At 36.6% G+C, this 20,771-nt stretch overlaps 1 protein-coding gene across 1 annotated transcript in view; it reads left to right on the forward strand.

Annotated features, from left to right (window-relative positions):
- LOC150102416 (muscle-specific protein 300 kDa-like) overlaps nt 1-20,771 on the forward strand; it is a 1,203,500-nt gene that overhangs the window by 186,460 nt on the left and 996,269 nt on the right. Inside the window, exon 13 of the mRNA XM_090399574.1 lies at nt 9,409-9,549. Within this exon, the coding sequence (XP_090255700.1) occupies nt 9,409-9,549 (141 nt within the window). The remainder of the gene's footprint in view (nt 1-9,408; nt 9,550-20,771) is intronic.

Raw genomic sequence — 20,771 nt, forward strand, 5'->3', positions numbered from 1 at the left:
AGATTATTAGTAATAGTGCAGATGTGGTAGCCCTGCAAGAGGATTTAAATAAGCTAGATAGATGGGCAAATGAATGGGGGGTGTCAGTTTAATGCAGCAAAATGTAAGGTCTTGAGGTTTGGGAAACATTGATGGGATGCTGCATACTCTATGGGAGGAGTTATACTGGAGGAAGTAGGGGAGACAAGAGATCTGGGGTTGATGATTGATAGAAACCTGAAGTTTAGGGGACATATTGCAAAGGTGGTGAAGGTAACACAGAGGATTGCTGCTATTATGAGAAGGACACTGACCTGCAGAGATAAGAGGGTTATCATTCCATTGTATAAGTCTCTGATCAGACCACACTTGGACTATTGTTCTCAGATTTGGTCCCCAGGATTTGAAGGGGATAAATTAACTGTGGAAAGGATACAAAGACGGATGACAAAGATGGTTTCAGGACTGTACAAGGATAGTTATGAGGATCGGCTGAGAGAATGTGGACTGCAGAGTTTGGTGGATAGAAGAAGGAGAGGTGATATGATTGAGACTTTTAAACTGTTGAGAGGTGGTTACAGGGTTGACACTGGGGAGTTCTTTCGCTTGGTTGATCAGCGGGAAGGAGTGATGACAAGAGGCCATCCCTGGAAGTTACGAAAGGAAACTGTGAGCAAGAGGGTAAGGAGTGGTTTCTTTGTGTGGAGGGTGGTTGAGCCATGGAATGCATTGCCTGATGGAGTGGTGGGAGCGAGAACGGTCAGTGAGTTTAAAGAGTGGTATGATAGACTTTGTGTTTCTCAGGGGGGGACCTCCCTTCAGTGAGTCTTGACAGACTTTATGTCTTAGGAAGGACCTCCCTCGATGAGTCTTTTGACTCCTTGGAGGCCTGAATAATAATAATAATAATAATAAATGATTCAACAATGACTTCTAAGGCCGGAATAGGCCATGCTAGGCCTAAATCCTTGATACGTATGATGATGATGATGAAATATCCTGATGGACTGTTGTTTGTTCAGTATCTTGACTTTGTCCTCTACTACAGCTAATAGTCTACGATTTATGACCACTAACATCATCTTACCTTAATCATTCTTTCTCCAGCTTGTCACAAATCAAAAGATTCTAAGATTCATTTTAGTCTGGTTAACTCATTTCTGTTCACATTGTTTCCTGAAGGTAAAAACTCGGCCATCTCTTTTTTGTAATTATCTGAATAACTCATTTTAATTTGAAAAGTCCTTATAAAGGTTCTTCACCTTTTTGAAACAGCTTCATAAATGTTAGAAGTATTGTAAGGAAAAGCTAAGTCTGCATATGAAAAGAACTGACTCTTTAAGCTAAATACAACCAGAATAATTCTGTTTTTATGTTACAAGTAGAAGAAAGAATGGATATGAAAGGATAACTTGGCTGAATGCAGATGGCATGTCAGTGGCAGATGCAAAGTAGAAGGTCATGCTTGATTAACTTGCACACGTTTCATAATAATGTCGTGTTTAAGTTAGACATGGAAAATGCTTGATATTTTTTAACTTTTGCTAAGGCATTTGATAGGATACAGCATAGAAAGTTACATATGTTGGAGGATATAAGATTGGATTATAAACTGTTAGCTTGGATAAGAGAATGGTTGACTGGGATAACTGACAAATATCAAAAAGTGATATATGAGTGAAATGAGTCTGCAAGATTTAAGGTGACCAGTAATATTCCCTGTTGATCAGTTCTTGGTCTACTGTTATTCAGTTCTTATTATTAACACGTTCGCTACCAACTATGAGTATACTTGTAGTTGGTATATGAGCCTCACAAGCCAACTATGAATATACTCGTATGTCAATTTCCTATGCCGAGCATGAGTTAACCCATGGTATAAGCACGTTAATTTGGACCCTTGGCTGGTGAATAAAGCAGAGCACATCTGGGAGACTTAGTAGAAGGAAAATAATTTCAGCAAAAGTATAGTATTCCATTCATCATCACTCATATTAGCAGAAGATTCTAATTCTTTATCAGTAAGCTTTTTTTTACTAGCCATGGCATAATTGAAGGTTTTTATTTAGATAATTTTAAATAATTGTAAGACTAGATGTAATAAACCTTACTGCACTGAATGCTGAACGTCACTGACTCTGAACTCAAATTACACAGTTGTCAGCACATGTAAGACATAGGTGGGGGATGATATGAGTTTACTCATAGTTGACGTATGCAACAAAATTCTGTCTGATAAGCCAGCTATGAGATAACTCGTACTGACCTTGTAGAAGTGAAAGTGCTTGGAGTGCGGTAACAAACTATGTCCGGGGAGCGTGGCTGCAAACGTGTTAACATTGGGAAGCATTTTACAGGAAACATACAGCTGTTTTCTGTATGTCTGTCACATTCCTGATTAAAGGAGTGGTATGATAGACTTTGTGTTTCTTAGGGGGGGCATTCAGCATTTACAGAATGATTTTGATAGGCTGAAATTGTGTACGTGAAAATGACTGTCTGTTCCATGATAGTAAATAAAAATTTGTGCATTGTGATGCGATCAGATGTCCATTGGCATATTATATTTGTTGAATTAGGCTAGAAGGGACTGCTGAGGCAAGAGATCTTGAAATTATAATTATTATCACCAGACCTTCATGGTGTTTAGAGACTCATCATGGGAGGTCCCATTCTCACACACATACACAGCTCATCATATCTTGACTTGACATACCTTGATATTCACAGTCTCTGCACTCACCACACTTTCAGATAATGCACATTTCAAACACCCATCACTTTCCATTCAAAAAAATCTACACTTAACCCCTTGATCACACCCTCCTTATACAGCTTATAGAGATGGCCTCTTCTTCTCTCCTGTCCCCCATCCATTCTGTGAAAAATCTCATCTATATTAATCTTGTAATTACCCCTTACCAACTTATATGTCAACTTATATGCCATCCCTCTTTATTGTATCCACTAGCTTCTACAATTAGCATTCTCTCAATCTGTCCTCATACTCCCCATTCCAGAGACCAGAAACTGACTTAGTCAACTAGGTGACCAAATCTGTGCACAATAATCGATATGTGGTCTGATCAAAGCCTTGTACAAAGGGGTCATAACATCCTTACTTCTATTACTTCTACATGTTAGTATTCTTTGCATCATTGTCATAATCTGCTGTGCTGTCCTGACAATTTTTGTAAATATATGTCCCTGAAATTTTAGGTCCCTATTCACCATCACACCCAGATCTTTCATCTCCTCCACCTCTTGTAAGATATTCCCACCAATATTATACTCTTCATCCCCATGTTTGCTTTCCAAATTAAAAAAAAAAAAAAAAACCTTTACACTTTGCTATATTGAGCTCACATCCCTATGCATGCTCTTTCACCCAGTCTATTCAAGTTGTCCTGCAAGGCTACAACAACTGCTCTACTTCTCATAGCTCTACCCAACTTTGCATCATCTGCAGACACTGTATATAACCATTATCACCACAACTGTATATCACTCTTCCAGTGTTATTTACATACAATTTAAACCACTGTGTCCCAAAAACAGACCCCCTGGGGCACACTACTAATGACTTTCCTCTTCTGGGATATTGCTTCCCACCATATACAACCTGTTGATACCTATCAGACAGCCAGTCTCCAAATCACCACACTAATCTACCAACCAATTTCATCTGTTCATATTTAATTACTAGCTTGTTGTATGGCATTCTATGAAAGTCCTTTGCAAATTCTAAATGTACTAATGCATATGCATCCCCATTATCCAATTTGTCACCTTGTTATAATAGGTAAGCAAATTGATAACACAAAATCTTCCTTTAGCAAGCTCATGCTGTAAGAGAATTCTGCTGCTGTCAATCCAGTTCTGAATCCTGGTCTTCACTAGCTTCTCTTACATATTGACCAGAACTCCAGACAAGCAGACTGGCCTATAATTTGAAGCCTCTTATTATTATTATTATTATTATTATTATTATTATTATTATTATTATTATTATTATTATCATCCTCCTCCTTTATGAAGTATAACAATTTTGCCCTCTCCTCTTTCCACTCCTTTGAAACTTGGGCCAATCTAAGACTTATATTAAAAAGGTAAATTAAAGTTGTTGTTAACTCCCTGAAATGTTCTCTCAAGGTATGTGGTGACATACCATTAACTCCTATGACCTGATTGACATTACTAAATTCCTCATATATCTCCTGCTCACTCACCATCAGTAGTTCTTCTCCCTTTCCCACTGATCTCAAGTTTTGCATTATGTTATATTCACAAGCATGGAATATTTTAATGAATTGCTCATTTAACACCTGTACTATATCCTCCTCAATTGCTATCATTCTTCCATTGTGTATCAAGCAACATCATCTTCCCGTAATCATTCTTCCTTTTACTGGCCACATATTGAAAACTCTCTAGGATGTCTTTTAGTTCATTTGCTAACTGCTGCTCATACTACACTTTTGCTATTCTAAGCAAGTGAGTCACTTTCCTTGCTTACTCCTTGTACTCTTCATGTAACCGATTATTGCCAGTTATCTTGTGCTGCCTCCACAATCCCTTTTTCTTCCAGATTGCATGCTTCCTGTCTTCAGTCATCCATTTTACTCCTTCTTCTTTATCTTCTTCTAAGCCATTCTTTATAACCATTTTTGGTTATATGCTTCTCCCCATTTGTTTTCATCTTTCTCTGTTGAAGGCTTCCTGATGCCAACATTCTCTAGCCATCTCTACCAAATTGCCTTTCTGTCTTCTCATCCTGGTATTTGTCTTCCTTCATATTGATGCTACTCGGTGATTGTCTTTGTCTATCTAACACTTTTCATTCATGCAATATCTATTTCAGTTTTAAAATATCTTCCCCTATATCCTACACTTTTATTTATTTTCATATATTATTATTATTATTACGTGACACCTCCAGGGAGTCCAAAGACTCATCAAGGGAGGGCACCCACTCTACAACTCTCCGTCTCCACAAACTACAATGAACTGCAACTACCATCTTCATCTATACCAACGGCATCTACTGCCCACCACCACTAGTATTTTCAAAGAACAATCGCAAACACCCATGCCCATGGCAGGATTCGAACCCACAGCCTTTTGACTGAAGAGCAGATATGCTAACTACTCGGCCAACCAGGTCAGCTCAAATATCTTCATTTCTTATTTTGTTTTGCAGTCTGATGTTTAGCATGGCTCTCTCCATTCAATGCACAGGTTTCCTTATTCTATCCTGTCTTGTCCTGGGAAAAAAAAATCAGGACAGAATTTTACACTTACTTTATTTAATTTCTTGGCCTTTGAAATATACTTAGTCATTGCCTTTTCTAGATATTCCTGAATAGGGACCAAGCAGCATTGATTTCTTTCCCTTCTAATTCCTCATTCAACACTTCATATAGTGAATAGGAGGTTGAAGTTTAAGGGTGATATAGCAAAAACTGCAAATACAATTCTGAGGATAACTGAAGTGGTGACATTTAGGTATTTATATGACATCACCTGCACTGTTTATGACCAGATCTTGGTCTCCTGGTTCTGAAATAAAGATACAATGTGTATTGTTATTATTATTCAGGCCTCCATGGAGTCAAAAGACTCATCGTGGGAGGTCCTTCCTAAGAACATAAAGTCTGTCAAGACTCATCGAGGGGAGGACCCCCCCACATGAGAAACACAAAGTCTATCATACCACTCCTTAAACTCATTGACCGTTCTCGCTCCCACCACTCCATCAGGCAATGCATTCCACAATTCAACCACCCTCCACGAAAAGAAACTTACCCTCTTGCTCACAGTTTCCTTTCATAACTTCCAGGGATGGCCTCTTGTCATCACTCCTTCCCGCTGTTCAACCAAGCGAAAGAACTCCCCAGTGTCAACTCTGTAACCACCTCTCAACAGTTTAAAAATCTCAGTCATATCACCTCTCCTTCTTCTATCCACCAAACTCTGCAGTCCACATTCCCTCAGCCGATCCTCATAATTATCCTTGTACAGTCCTGAAACCATCTTTGTCATCCATCTTTGTATCCTTTCCACAGCTAATTTATCCCCTTCAAATCCTGGGGACCAAATCTGAGAACAATAGTCCAAGTGTGGTCTGATCAGAGACTTATACAACGGAATGATAACCCTCTTATCTCTGCAGGTCAGTTTCCTTCTCATAATTGCAGCAATCCTCTGTGTTACCTTCACCACCTTTGCAATATGTTCCCTAAACTTCAGGTTTCTATCAATCATCAACCCCAGATCTCTTGTCTCCCCTACTTCCTCCAGTATAACTCCTCCCATAGAGTATGCAGCATCCCATCGATGTTTCCCAAACCTCAAGACCTTACATTTTGCTGCATTAAACTGACAATGTCATTGATATAAAGGTTAAACAATATAGGTCCTAGTACTGAGCCCTGTGGGACCCCCACTTGTAACTGTCTCCCTCCTTGAAACTGCTCCACCATACACAACTCTCTGATACCTATCGGACAGCCAATCCTGAATCCAGTTGACCAATCTGACATCCAGACCCATGTGCTGCAACTTAAATATCAGCTTATCATGTGGCACCCTGTCAAATGCCTTCGCTAAGTCTAAGAAAATTGCAGTATATGCCTTTCCCTCATCTAATGTTCTTGTAACTTTACTATAAAAGGCTAGCATATTGCTAAAGCAAGAGCGCCCTTTCACAAATCAATGTTGACTCTCACAGATAACATTACCCTCATCTGCCCAATGCTGTATATGGTCCCTCACTACTTAATCTTACCTTCCTTCCTTCCATTCCCTGGGCACCTTTGCCGAAGCCAGACTTTCCTGCCAGAAAGTGTAGTGTGAAAAGGAATGCAAAGTGCAAGGTCTTGAAATTTGGAAGGCAATGTTAGGATGTAGAGGATAGAATTAGTGTTGAAATTATTATTATTATTATTATTAATTACATAACACCTGAAAGGAACCCAAGGACTCATCACTGGAAGACACTCTACTCTACTCTGCTACTTAAATCTCCAAGTACATACACAGACATTACCACCATCAGTGTCATCTACCCATCACCAACAGTCATCTGTCAAATTTTGAAGCAAATGGAATAAAAGAGACTTAGGAGTGATGATGATGGATTAGGCCCATGCCACTATTTTCAAGTCATTTCAGAGAAAATGAAACAGATTGGGATTGCAAGTTCGACAGAGAAACAGGGACAGATTAACAGAGGGCACCTTTATTACTGATTCCTGGATGCTGGCATAGATAGTGAATATGCATATGTGGCTAGATGAAAAAATAAGGGATGACCAAAGATGAAAGGGGAGTTGACTACTGTGTGCAGATTTGTTTACTGGTTTTCAAAGAGATGAAGGTATATTACAGAGGATCCAGAGCAGGTTCTATAAATTAAAGTCACATCTATAGGATGCGGAATATGAGCACAGCTTGAAGGAATGTAACTTGAAGTGCCTTTTGAATAGAAGAAGGAAAGAGGATATGATTGAAATGCCTAAATTGGTGAGGGGGTTGTTACTAGATAAATGCAGATGTGACTTTTTTTTTAATAGAATAGAGGGAGACAAGGGTAGGGGAAGAGGCCATGTCTGGAAGCTGTACGAGGGTGACTTGTTCAGGATAGGAAGGGAGTGGTTGGTGAGAGGAATGCATTTACATGAAAGTATGGGGAGTGTGCAGAAACTATGAATGGATTTAAGGCACAGTTCAATTATTATTTTATTTATGTATTTTTTTTGGGGGGGGGAGATGTTAACGTGTGGACCTCCCACAATGAGTCTTTTGACTTCATGGAAGTCTCATGTATTAAGACTAGTATAGATTAGATATACTTTTCCTAATTTGAGTTGAATTTGGTAAACTGTTTGATGGTTATAATCTTTTTGGATTTTGGAAGAATAGGATATGATAAACTCTTTTTAATTCACTACTTAAGAGGTTTGCAGGATGAGTTTGATAGACAACAGAAGTTTTAAAAAAAATGTAAATTAAAATTTCATTTCAAATGGGGAGGGAAAAAAATAATTCAATTCGTAACAGTGAAATATGTGCAATCGAAAATAAAATGTAGCAATATTAATCCTTGATATGGTATAATAGCTGCCATAGCAAGGTTTCATATCAGACAATAATAATCATGTTTATTGGAATATCATGTTTCAATGAATATTATTGTCATATAAAGGTGTACTATAGTTCACATTGTATGAGTTTGTAGAACAGACTATGAGTTAACTAGAGAGGCTATTTCTGAAAGACAATAATGACAGAAGCAAAAAAGGAGATCTGAGGAATTAAGAGGTGATGAAGTGTGAAAACATGAAAGTAGTCAGACTGGAGAATCAAGTCATTTCAGAGAAAATGTGACAGATTAGAATTGCAAGTTCAACAGAGAAACAGGGACAGATTAGCAGAGGGCACCTTTATTACTTATTCCAGGATGCTGGTATTGATATGAATATGTGAATATGCATATGTGGCCAGATGACAAAATAAGGGATGACCAAAGATGAAAGGGGAGCATTTGAATCTTGAAAAAAATGGGATAATTTATGATACAAAGGGACACTTAGGGCAAGTGTGAGGTGTGGAGGAGGAAAATCTAAGTGTCGCATGAGTAGGACTCATTATAATCTTAGTATGAATTATGCTTAAGAATGCCAGATATATCAAAAGTAAGGAGGACAATGGAAGTGAAGGCTATGATGTTTTTCATCAGAATAGGAAGGCAACAAGGAAGGTGGAGATATAAGAGCAAAATAGTGGCAGTGATATTGAAGCTGTTACAAAGAAATGTGTAACCAAATTGGCCTACCTGTCAAATGAGAATACGATGATCATTAGGGATCATTTCATAATGGATAGAGTGGATAAGAGAAGGAGAAAGGGTGAGATGATTGAGACATATAATGGGAAGGGATCAAAGACAGTAAAGAGGTCATTTCTGTTGTGTAAGGATGGTATCAGAAGGGGGTGAAGAATAGTTTTTTGCACAGAGAATAATAATTAATTGGAATACGTTACTCGTCAATGCAGAGGTGGTGAATGAGTTTAAGACTGATGAGCTGTGTGTGTGTGTGTGTGTGTGTGACAGTAGAACCTTTGACAGTGGATTTTTTTAACTCTATGGAGATGTGATGATGATGATGATGATGATGATAGTAATAATACTAAATATAATAATAATAATATGAAGATCCCATAAAATTTCAAAAATATTTTCAGGTTTTTTTTTTTTATTTTTAATAAAGCATATTGCATAAATAAAACATTTAGTTCCGCAATGGAACTGAATGAATTTCAGAGGAAAAACAAATTACTATCTTCCTAATATTCATTTCTTTTTTTAACAAAATTATTATTTTGATTAATCTTAATGGTTTCATTTCTCTCTCTCTCTCTCTGTAGGCTATGGCTCAAAGTGTTAGTTCTCATCAGACTATAATCACAAAACTGCAAGATAAAGCACGACAATTACCAGAAACTGTAGCTATCCAGAAAGTGAATAATCTTCAGTCTCAGTATGACATGCTTTTTACAAAGATAAAAGTAAGCCGTGTATGCATAAACAGTAATTGAAAAATGATTTTATTATTATTATTATTATTTTGAAAGATGTGTAGTTTATCCATTTTGCAATCCATACTGGCATAACGGTTGTGTTAATTTACGAGTGGTATAGTTTAATTGCTTCTATAATAGGTAGGATGTTGAACAAGAGGATAGTTGTTGTAGTCAGTATAATGACTCTGGACTGTTAATTAACAAGGAGAGTTACTTATTTTTTTTTTTAAAGCAATGTTAATGATAAACTGCTATAGTACTACACTTTGGCTATGGATTAAATATTTGGAACCCTGGTCATAGAGACTAAACATGGTCTTTTTCAAGCTGCTTCAGGCACACCTTTTTTTTTTTTTTAAGCAAGATGGTGGTAACTCTAGGAAATCAAAATCGTCTACTACCTATAGATTACTTTAGGCATTTTGCTTTTTTTATGGAGCCTTCTTGAATTCCTCTGACTTTGCATTGTTTCCACACCTCCTCCCCTCCATGCAAGTTGAGGCTGTCCTCTTTACTGTCAAATGGGAAAAAAAAAATGAAAATGTAATGAAGAATGTTAGAACAGAGTCAGTTCTGAGATTAGTCACTCATTAGGATATAATAGATCAGCTCAGGGATAGAAGACTGCCATGTGCGTGAGAACAACAAGTCCTAGATCACATCTGGTGCGGTTAATATCTATGACAGCCTGGATGAATCATTTTAGGGATCTTTTGATGGAGAATAGGAAAGAATACATTGAGGGAGACACCAATGATGATTTGAGGTGCAGGAGCTAGTGGATCTGTTTTTGGAAGATCATTTGTCTTGCACCTGATGCCTTGGCAAGGTCACAAATGGAATGCAGCTGGCCCAGGAGTACTCATGGAATTGTAGAAGTTTGGAAGCGATCAGCAGCTAAGCAAAATAATGAGAGTGTTAATTCAAGTTCTAGACTCCTGATCAGTGGTTGGTCATCATTATCATATATATATAATCCTCATCTTTAATAATAAGAATGACCTTTCAAATTACAGATTTATTAGTGTGATGGCCTCCATGAGTAAGTTGTTAAGTAAAATTATAACTACATAGTTAGAGAAGAGTATTGCCTCTTTTACGTCAGATAAACAGGCTGGTTTTACTCTGGAAAATCTTGTATTGATAACATTTTCATTTATAAGAGAGATCATAGAAAGAAAAAAAAAGAATCACCAAAGGGTGGGAAATACAATTGGATTTTGTAGAACTTGGAAAGGTCTACAAAATCAAAATTTCTTGTAGCCATTCACTCAGTGAATGGCTACAAGAATACAAGAAATGAACCATGCCAGTTTCAATGTTGTGAAATGTAAGGTTTTAAAATTTGGAAAACAAAGATGAGATGTAGAATTTACTCTTTGTGGGGATATATTGTTCGAGGTGGAGGAAATATATATATGGAGATGGATGATCATGGATAATAATCTGAAATTTAGAGGATTTATTGCCAAAATTGTGAGGACAAGAGAACGAATTCTGGGAATGATGCAGAGCACAATGACTAGTAGGAGTAAGGAGATTCTGGTTAAAGTATATAAAGTGCTGATTAGGCCACATATGGACTGCTGTGCACTGATTTGGTCACCTGGTTTTCAAAAGGATGAAGAGATGTTTGAGAGGGTTCAAAGGCAATTGACCAAAATAGTTTCTGATCACTTGAATGTTCAATCTGTAGAAAATTTGTTGAGGCAATGCAGTTTGCATAGGCTAGTGGATAGGAGGAAGAAGGGAGTGATATGATAGAGATGTACAAATTGGTAAGCAGTTATTATAGGATCAATGTTGAAGAGGTTTTTCATAAAATGATGGGAGAATTTGCGAGAACAAGAGATCATCTCTGGAAGTTGCATAAGGAGGGTGTGAGCAAGGGAATGAGAAGCAGGTTTTTTACATGGAGTGTTGTAAAAGATTGGAATACATTGCCTGAGAGTGTCACGTCTATAGAAAAAATGATGATGATGATCACACAGCTCATCACCCTTTGTTTAATGCAAAGGGTGATGAGCTGTGTGTATTAGAAAAGGGACTTCCTAGATGAGTGTCTGACTTCATATGGTCTTAGGATAATAATAATAATAATATTTTTAATGGACTGTATGAAGCTGTGAAGCCGAAGAAATGGAGAAAGAGTAATGAGAGAATTGTTACATAATTGTCACACTATATATATTTAAGTTGTCTGTAAGCAGTCAAAATTGAAGAAAATACAGTAACATGGTTTGATGTAAAGTCTGGGATAAGACAAGGATGCACATTAACTTCTCTCTTATTCATCATCTATATGGATCACATTATGCAAGAAAGTTGCATATTACAAAGTATCTGATATTGGAATTAGGCATGTCAAATTTAGTTCTTTACTTTATTCAGATAATTTTGTACTCCAAAACACGCCTAGTGCAAGTCTCTGGGATTCTATAACTAAATTGAATAACAGCTGTAAAAATTGTTTGAATGAAAATCAGCAATAAAAAGACCAAAACTGTGAAAAATACAGAAAACTCAGCTGCATTCTGAATGGAGATCCTATAAAACAAGTAAAATATTTCTGCTATTTAATCTCAATCCTTCCAGTGTCCGGGCCGGGTAAGTTTTCCCATGTATTTAGCGTTTTTAGTGAAGATGGCAGGTTAAATCTGGAAATAGACAAAAGAACAAGTGAAGGTATGGTCAAAACACCAAAGTAGCAGTATACAAGACAGTGTTCAAACCAGTTTTAAGTTATCGATTTGAGAGATGGATTCTAAATGAAGTACTTGATCCACGTCTAGAGACCATAGATATGATGATTCTGAGAAAAATTAAATAAGTGAACCGATGACATCAATGGCAGAATCATATTAAAAATGAAGATATTATACCGTGACACTATTAGCATACAAGAATGTGTAAGTAGAGCTATATTTTACAAAAGCTTTTGATAGATCGTATGGCCACTTAAATAGAATGGGTGAGGAAAGGTTAGCAAAACAGGTGTTTGATGCCAAGATGGCAGGAAAGAGACCCAGAGGAAGACAAGTCTCGGTGCATTTATTCAGTCCGAAGTGCCTTAACAGAACAGAATGTTAGGTATGACAATATTGAAGTGCTCACAAGTAATAGAGTAATTTGGATTAAAATTGTGCATAGGAAATTAATAATAATGTAAACTTAATCATGTAGTGTTGTCATAGTAATCTGAATATCCCTTGGGGATACATATCAGGAAATTGATGAATATATATATATATATATATATATATATATTTTTTTTTTAGGGGTGCTTAAGGGTCAAAGCTGTATAATTGAGAGGAGACCTCCACATAGTCTTTAAAGGAATGCAGAGAACCGACCAGGGCTTCTGATCTAATGTCCAATCCTCACCTTCTTGTGGTGCACCCTATTGGGTAGATACTCAACAGGGTGCACCACAAGAAGATACTGAACGAACGAGGATGTGCTGACAATTTGGGATGTAGCAGACCAAATTGTATTCTTATTGGCTTTAACCAAAATACAAAATGATGGTACAACATGACAAAATTTCATGCCAGCTAGGGCGTTGCATATTAAACAATTGTTTTCGCCAGGGAACCAGGGCGAACAGCAAAAAGTCAGCTACTGGAACAAATCTGAAAACACACCCCAACTCAATATCACTGGAGTTGAAGATTGGTACTATCAACATAAGAAGTGTGAATGGCAAAGAAATGGAGCTAGCTGAGGAATTAAATAAGTACCAGATCGACATAATAGGGGTGACTGAAACAAAAAAGACAAAAACAGGTGAGATCTTTCTAAGCAATAAATACAAAATGTTATATTCAGGTAATGACAAGCAAGGAAAAGAAGGAGTAGCCATAGTATTCAACACTAAATATGAGGCTAATTTCTTGAATGGCAGGCAGTCTCAAGTAGAGTGATATGGGCAAATATCAGAAATGGAAACTGGTCAATGAGACTTATTTGTGCCTATGGTCCCACAAAGGCTCTACTAAGGTAGAAGTGGAAGAATGTTTTGAGGCTCTAGAGAAAATTGCTGACACAATGAAAAAGGAAAAGTTGGTCCTTGTTGGAAGCAGTGGCGCACCCAGGATTTAATCTTGTGGGGGGGGGGGAGTTGAATGGATAAAAATATTTTTAATGCAATGAATTTGCATTAAAAATATTTTTATCTGTTCAACTAAATTATGAAAATTTATTTAAAGAATAAATCCAGTTTTCTTTTCTTTTTACAAAGCTCTTGAATTATTTCAGTCATGGTTACATTAATCTTTCTGTGTATATACAGCAAAGCCAGTCCTTTCAATCGTGATTGTGTCATGGTAGATCTTAAATAGGTTTTTAAAAGGCGTAAGTTAGAAAATGACCTTTCACTGACGCATGTTGTTACCAGAAGCATTGCAAATATTTTTAACAAGTTATAGATGGTAGGATATACACTTTGAAACTGCATCAACGACATTTTTGTGTGGAACTATTGCAAACGGTTTTTCAAATTTCTTATACCACAACTTGAATTTGGCATTCAAAATTGCTGGATTTGTATAAGGCAAATCGCTGGCATAAAATTCACACAATTGACAAAAATCTTCCATTGCACTTGCTGTTGGAGCATCTTTTCCATTTGGTAGAAGAGAAAAAAAAAATTTCAAAATGTTGCGGTGCCAAGTGAAACGATCCTGAAGTTGAGTCAATATTTGATCAATAAATGGAATGAAAATAGTTCTCGTGAAATACTCTTCTACAGAATCAGCTGGAACATTGGACCTTAATGTTTGTTTTGATGTAGTCCTTGGCTTTTTAATGTCAATATTAAAATTATTGGCTTTTATAGATGCTTCATTGTAAATATCTTTAAATTAAGACTCTGGTGTTTCACTAATGGTATTTAATTGAGCCACAACATCATCAACAAAATTTAGGGCAATTAAGAGGTCACTGTCAGATTTTTGCATTATTTTAGACAATGGTAAGGTGTACGCAAATATTTTTTGAAAGCTAAATAAAGATATTATAAAACCAAATTCACACATGAATTATTCATAAGTTTTGCGTTAGAAGACGAGTCTCTGTCTTCTCAAGAAATTATTGTTTCAAGACTATGAATCACTGCATCATATAATTCCACCAACATTATTATTATTATTATTATTATTACCACGGGCTACTCCAGGAGTCCTTAGACTCATCGAGGGAGGCCCTAAACATCATGTTCACGCAGCTGTTCAACATTCCCACAGTATCTATCATACCTTGCCTTGAACTCGCTCACTGTCATAGCACCCACAACAGACTCTGGCAGCTTATTCCACTCATTTACCACTCTAAAAGTAAAGAACCCAGCTCTAACACCCCTGCTAACCACGCTCTTGCCCAGCTTCCATGGGTGTCCCCTAGTTCTCCCACCACCAGTCCTGATCTCAAAAATATCATCTGAATTAATCCTATAGAATCCTTTTAGCAATTTGAATGTCTCAATCATGTCTCCCCTTTTCCGCCTATCAACTAGTTTCTGCAACCCACAAATCTTCAACCTGTTCTCATATGGTTCATTCCATAGACCTGCTATCATCTTAGTCACTCGCCTCTGGATCCTCTCAACCTCCTCCCCATCAAGAAGGAACCGAGGTGACCAAATCTGGGCACAGTAGTCGAGATGAGGTCTTATCAGGGCTCGGTACAGAGGTACAATAACTTGTTTTTCTCTGCTCGTCAAGGTATTTTTCAACAACCAAGTGAGTTGATGAGCTGATTTAGCTACTTTCGCAATGTGCCCCCTAAACTTCATCCCCAACATTGTCATGATGGCTTCATGGCATTCCACCCACCTAGTCGGGCAATCTTGGCATAGTTTCTGTCTCTTAGTATCCGGTGTATATTTATCAATGTTGTCAATAAGGACGTCCTGTCTCTTAGGGGTATTGAAGAAATTGTGTACCTTTTCAATTATGCCAATGCAATTTCTTATTTCAATCACAGATGCAGCATTTCCAATTGCCAAATTCAAACTATGTGATGCACAATGAACATATAAAGCTTGTGGATATATAGCTGATATGTGAGATTGGACACCATTAAACTTTCTGCTCATTGATGCAGCATCGTCATAACCTTGCCCACGTAAATATGACAAATTGGTGCCATAATTATATTTAAGCTTTCTAATATTTTGTCGGATAAGTTTTTTCCTGTAGTGCTTGTTACAGGAACAAATTGTAAAAATTTATCACAAACTTTGTTGTCATTTTCATCTATATACCTGGCACATAAGGAAACATGTTCAGTGGTAGAAATGTCACAAATTTCATCGGCAATAATTGAAAAACATTTCACCAAATTAATTTACGGTTCAAAATGATTTCGTTACATGCATTTATAATTTGATTTTGTATGTTCCAGCTAATGTAGGTAGCGTTTTTGGCAGAATGTTTAAAATGTTCAGTCAAGTTTTTGTCGCCTGCATCGATTCTCGTTCTTAACAAAGCTTGAAAATTGCCTTCATTGGCGATTGGCTCCTGTTCAGATGAAAATTCTCCATAATCACGATGTCCTCTCAAGGGTATATTTTGCAGACCACATAAAATTACTGTTTTTATAATCAGCTCTAATCATTTCCGATTAACTGCAGCTCGTGATGCACTATCTACATCAATTTGTCGATTGATTGGAATACATTTTCCATCTCAAATATTGTTTAGCCATTCGTAAATCATAACAGCCATTATATGATATTTTGTTTTTTGATCATTATTAAATTTTTCAATGGCTTTCTTCCAATTATTATAACCTTGCGTAATTAACTGCCAAGGTACTTCAGATTTAAATTTTCCAACATTAGCAGGTGCAAAAAACACGCAATATTTACAGTATGCACTATTTTCAACTTGAAAATACACAAGCCATGTAAATTTTTCAAACCATGTGTATTGAAAACTTTGGTTTTTGTGAATTGCAGCACAGGTTGCAGGAAAATTAAAATTTGGTTCTGGTTTCCACAACTTTTTCACAATATCTAAATTATCATCAGTATTAAATGTTTGTTCTTTCAAAAATGTGATGTCGTGAGAATTATTAATAACTAAGGAAGTACTTTCTTCTGGATAATTCAATGGTTTTGTCAGACCTGCGACTGGGGAAACCGAATCCAAATCAGTATTGACAATATTCAATGTTATTGAAGAATTTACGTACGTTAAGGTTACTCTTCAGAGATGGAAAGAAGTCAAGTTCAAGACATGCTTTTCAACAAACTTAATGCAAAATAGCACAGAATACGAGCATATCGCACACGATCTATGACTGAGCATCTGCAATGCTTCGCCAATACACGATACCCGTGATCCTATCTGGCCCGGCTCAGACAGCTATATGACAGCATTTCTCACCCTTTCTAAGCCCAAGGACAAGTAAAATGCCTAAAACAATTCTATGAACCACTAAGTTATGTAATTTTTTAAAAAACGTGTGTGGGGATTACCAACATTTGGGAAAAACTGTGCTATTTATGACATAATAAATCTGAAAGCATGTTTTGAATATATATGGAAACATAATTAACTTGGAAGTAAACGAGTAAAAGTGTATCATCGTCGAACAAAGTTTTAATTTTTATTAAACAAATAAATAATATGATATAATTGTTTATTATTTACTTTTAATGAGATGGATGAGCTTCTCGACATTGCAGAGTTGCTGGATATCTGGCTCAATATTGGTCAACTTCAGTCGAAGATCGGCACACACACTAAGACAAATTCTGTATTTTGTTTTTATTTGAAGGAGCGATGAAAATCCTTTCTCTCAAAGATAGGTTGTAGAAAAATGCATGACGATTTTCGATGCTCCTGCAGATAATTTGGAAAATTCACTTCTCACTGAAGGCGAGATCCAGAATCAAGCCAAACCACAATCACGGAATTGCATTTTAAGCCCATTGTCACTTGAAAGCTCAATTAGCTGTTCTTTTTTCGATAACGAAAGGTCGTTCTCGTGACTGCAAGCCTGAAATGGATAGTGAACCCACAGAAATTTCTTATAAAAGTTATTCGGAAAATATGTTTCGCCATTCTGTTTCAGAGTTTTGAGGTGGACATAAACACCTTCCCAATGGTTAAATTCTAAATAACCATTGGGAAGGCGTAATTACCTCTATTGTATTTACCTCTTGAATACTATCCGGGGAAATTCCAAGCCTCCCCGTCCCTTTCATCACGCATTCATAATCAGGCTACTGTTGATATTGATTTATGTACACATTCAAAACTATAAACAATTGTTGAATAATAACACAATAACGTATGCATAATTACTGTAAAGGGAGAAAAGTCACAAAACAGAAAAATGTTCCTATAAAATAACCAATTGTTTTTACCTTTGAATGAGATCCACTGGTCGAGTGTCCAGCAAGTCAGCAAATCTTTCCTTTCGTTCAGCGTATTAATATTATCGCATTGCAACTGATGGGAATTCTGTGTTTCTGTGGATTCGTTACAGACCTCTTTCTCTTCAGAAACTACACACAAACTGTCATTACAAACTCATTTTTGTATTATCACTGTCATCCGAGCTATTTTTCCGTTTTAAGAAGGAACCAATGTGCGTATCCATAACTGAAATACCGTACTTACTCGAATATAACTTGTATCCCTGATTTTACTTCTCGAAAAGAGAAACTAAAAAGTTTTGCATATACCTCACAAATGAAAAAAAGCTGAAACATATTCAGAGTGGGGGATAGTAATTTGCTCCTACGGTAAACAACATGCCCTCCCCAATAGCCACTATATTGCAGAGGCAAGAAAAACAAGTACTTTTATTATGTACTTATCAGTGAATAAGGTACCAGCAGTCTGTGTAGTATATTTCTCAACAAATAGTGCAATTAGAGACAACTGGGTTCACAATTAAGATCACATGTCCTTTCATACAGAAACTATGCTATTTAGACTCGAGGAAAAACCATATATTGCAATGGAAAACACAGTATCTAACTAAAAACTATTGTTATTAATTAGATGTGTGTGAGTTCGCCTGCCCCAATAAAGTTCAACCGAAAGTGTTAAGATTTGTAAACGTGTTAAAACTTACAAATATATATATAGTGAATGTTGTTATGCCAGTTTCACATATGGAATTCGGTTGAAGACAGTTAGCATTTCAACTCAACTGGCAGCTTGCTTTTATCTTTCAGTCGTGCGATTTCCTAAAAATATATAAATACTGGGGTTAACTCACATCACACTTTATCCAAGTATTACTTAGCACTTCTGAAGATATATTGAGCCTTGGTTGAAGGAGGAAATCCTTCAACAATAAAAATCAATAAACAACAAGTAATTGGCTGAAATGTGGTCACATGGACAACACATGTTCACTTCAAATCTGACAAAACAGCAAAGGAAAGTGGAAGCAATAAAACCATATTATTGTTCACTTAATCCCTCTTTTATTACTCGTCATTCTGCCTTTACAAATTAAAATAGTGGCAGAATGTTCATGGAATGAACATTCTGCCGCTATTTTTATTTTATTTTTAAGTATCCATTTTATTTCATTAATTTTTACTTATTCAATTTTAATTTGTTTTGTTTGGATAATTAAAATATATAGATTTATTTGGTTAACTTAAGTCCGCCTGTGGACCACCTGTCCCATCATCGCGGACCACAGGTTGAGAAACACTGCTATAGGGTATTCTCACCTTATGTGACCACTAATTCATAAGTAGTATAGAAATAGAAGACACAACATAACATAAATAAAAAAATGAATTTAAATTAGGAAAAGTATTTTGGAAACTTTTTTAGTGTATTTTAACTTTTGCTTTTGGGGGAGGGGCTTGGCCCCCTTCCTGGGTGCACCACTGGTAGGAAGTAATTGTCAGACATACAAATATATTTTGGGAAAATTTGGAGAAAAGAGCAAAGCTAATATTATTGGCAAATACGTGTTGGATTTCTGCTCAGGACATGGACTGGTGATTACTAACACTATGTTCCAACATAAAAATGTGCACAAATTCACAAGGAGAGAAGAGGCCAGGAATAAGAAAAGTCTCATTGACTGTGTTATTGTTGATATAGTTCACCCACCGTTTGTAGGTCTCTGCTTTGCGTCTTTCCAAGAATAGTCGATTCATGCAGAAGGGGAGAAAGAAATGAAGGACGTCCGAATTGGTCGCCAGCACGTGAAATCACGTGCTTTATAGGTAAAATTTTCCAAATGTTATACAAGCAACATAGTTAACCAATAATCATAAAAGAGAAGTTAATTTTCCTACCGGTAATAATAAACAACTCATCCCACAATACGGACTGATTACCCTATTATTGGAATGGATTCTCCTTTTTCTGAGATGCGCAGAAGTGTCGAAAGATCTCTAATCGGTGGGCGAACTATAATGATGTTTTCTCCCTGGTGCAGGACACCAGAGTGTCCAGAGGATTTTAAATTGGAAGTGATCACTATTTAGTCTTGAGCAGGATAAAATTGAATTTCATATCGAAAAGAATAACATGTAAGAAAGTTTTAAAGCGAATAAAAGTTGAGCAACTCTCAGATGTGAACTGTAGACTAAAATACACAAAGATTATTGAAGATAAAATGAAAGAGTTTGAGAACAGGAACCAAACCTTAGAGATTCAGTGGCAAACCTTGAAGAAAATCCTGATTGATTCAGCCAGAGAGGCATGTGGTGAGGTTGTCTGCAATGATAGAAAAATCAGAACTCCATGGTGAACATAGGAAGTAAAAGAGGCAGTGAAGGAAAAGAAGAAAGCATATCAAAAATTCCTGCAAATAAGTCAGCCTGTGCTCTTAGAGAATACAGAGACAAATGTAGGAAAGCTGAACACTGTGTAAAACTAGCTAAACAAAAGTCATGGGACGACTTTGGCAAGAACATAGAAAATAAATATCATGAAGGTGGCAAAATATTCCGGAAGTTGTTGAAGAAGCTCAGAAATGGAGGAAAGAGTGCTGTAAAAGGAATTAGAGGTGACATGAAAAACGGGAGAAAAAGATATCCTTGAGGTATGGAGTAATTACTTCGAAAAATTGCTAAATGAAACAAGCAGTGATAGTGCAATGGCATACAGTCAGGAATACATATCAATACTTGAAGTAGAAAAAGCCATCAAAGGCTTGAAATGTGGAAAGGCAGAAGGAGTAGATGATATTCCATCAGAAATGCTTAAGTATGGTGG

Source organism: Typopeltis vanoorti, chromosome 10 (assembly GCF_054136105.1).
Source record: "Typopeltis vanoorti isolate ZY-2024b chromosome 10, IOZ_Tvanoo_1.0, whole genome shotgun sequence".
Taxonomy (NCBI): Eukaryota; Metazoa; Arthropoda; class Arachnida; order Uropygi; family Thelyphonidae; genus Typopeltis; species Typopeltis vanoorti.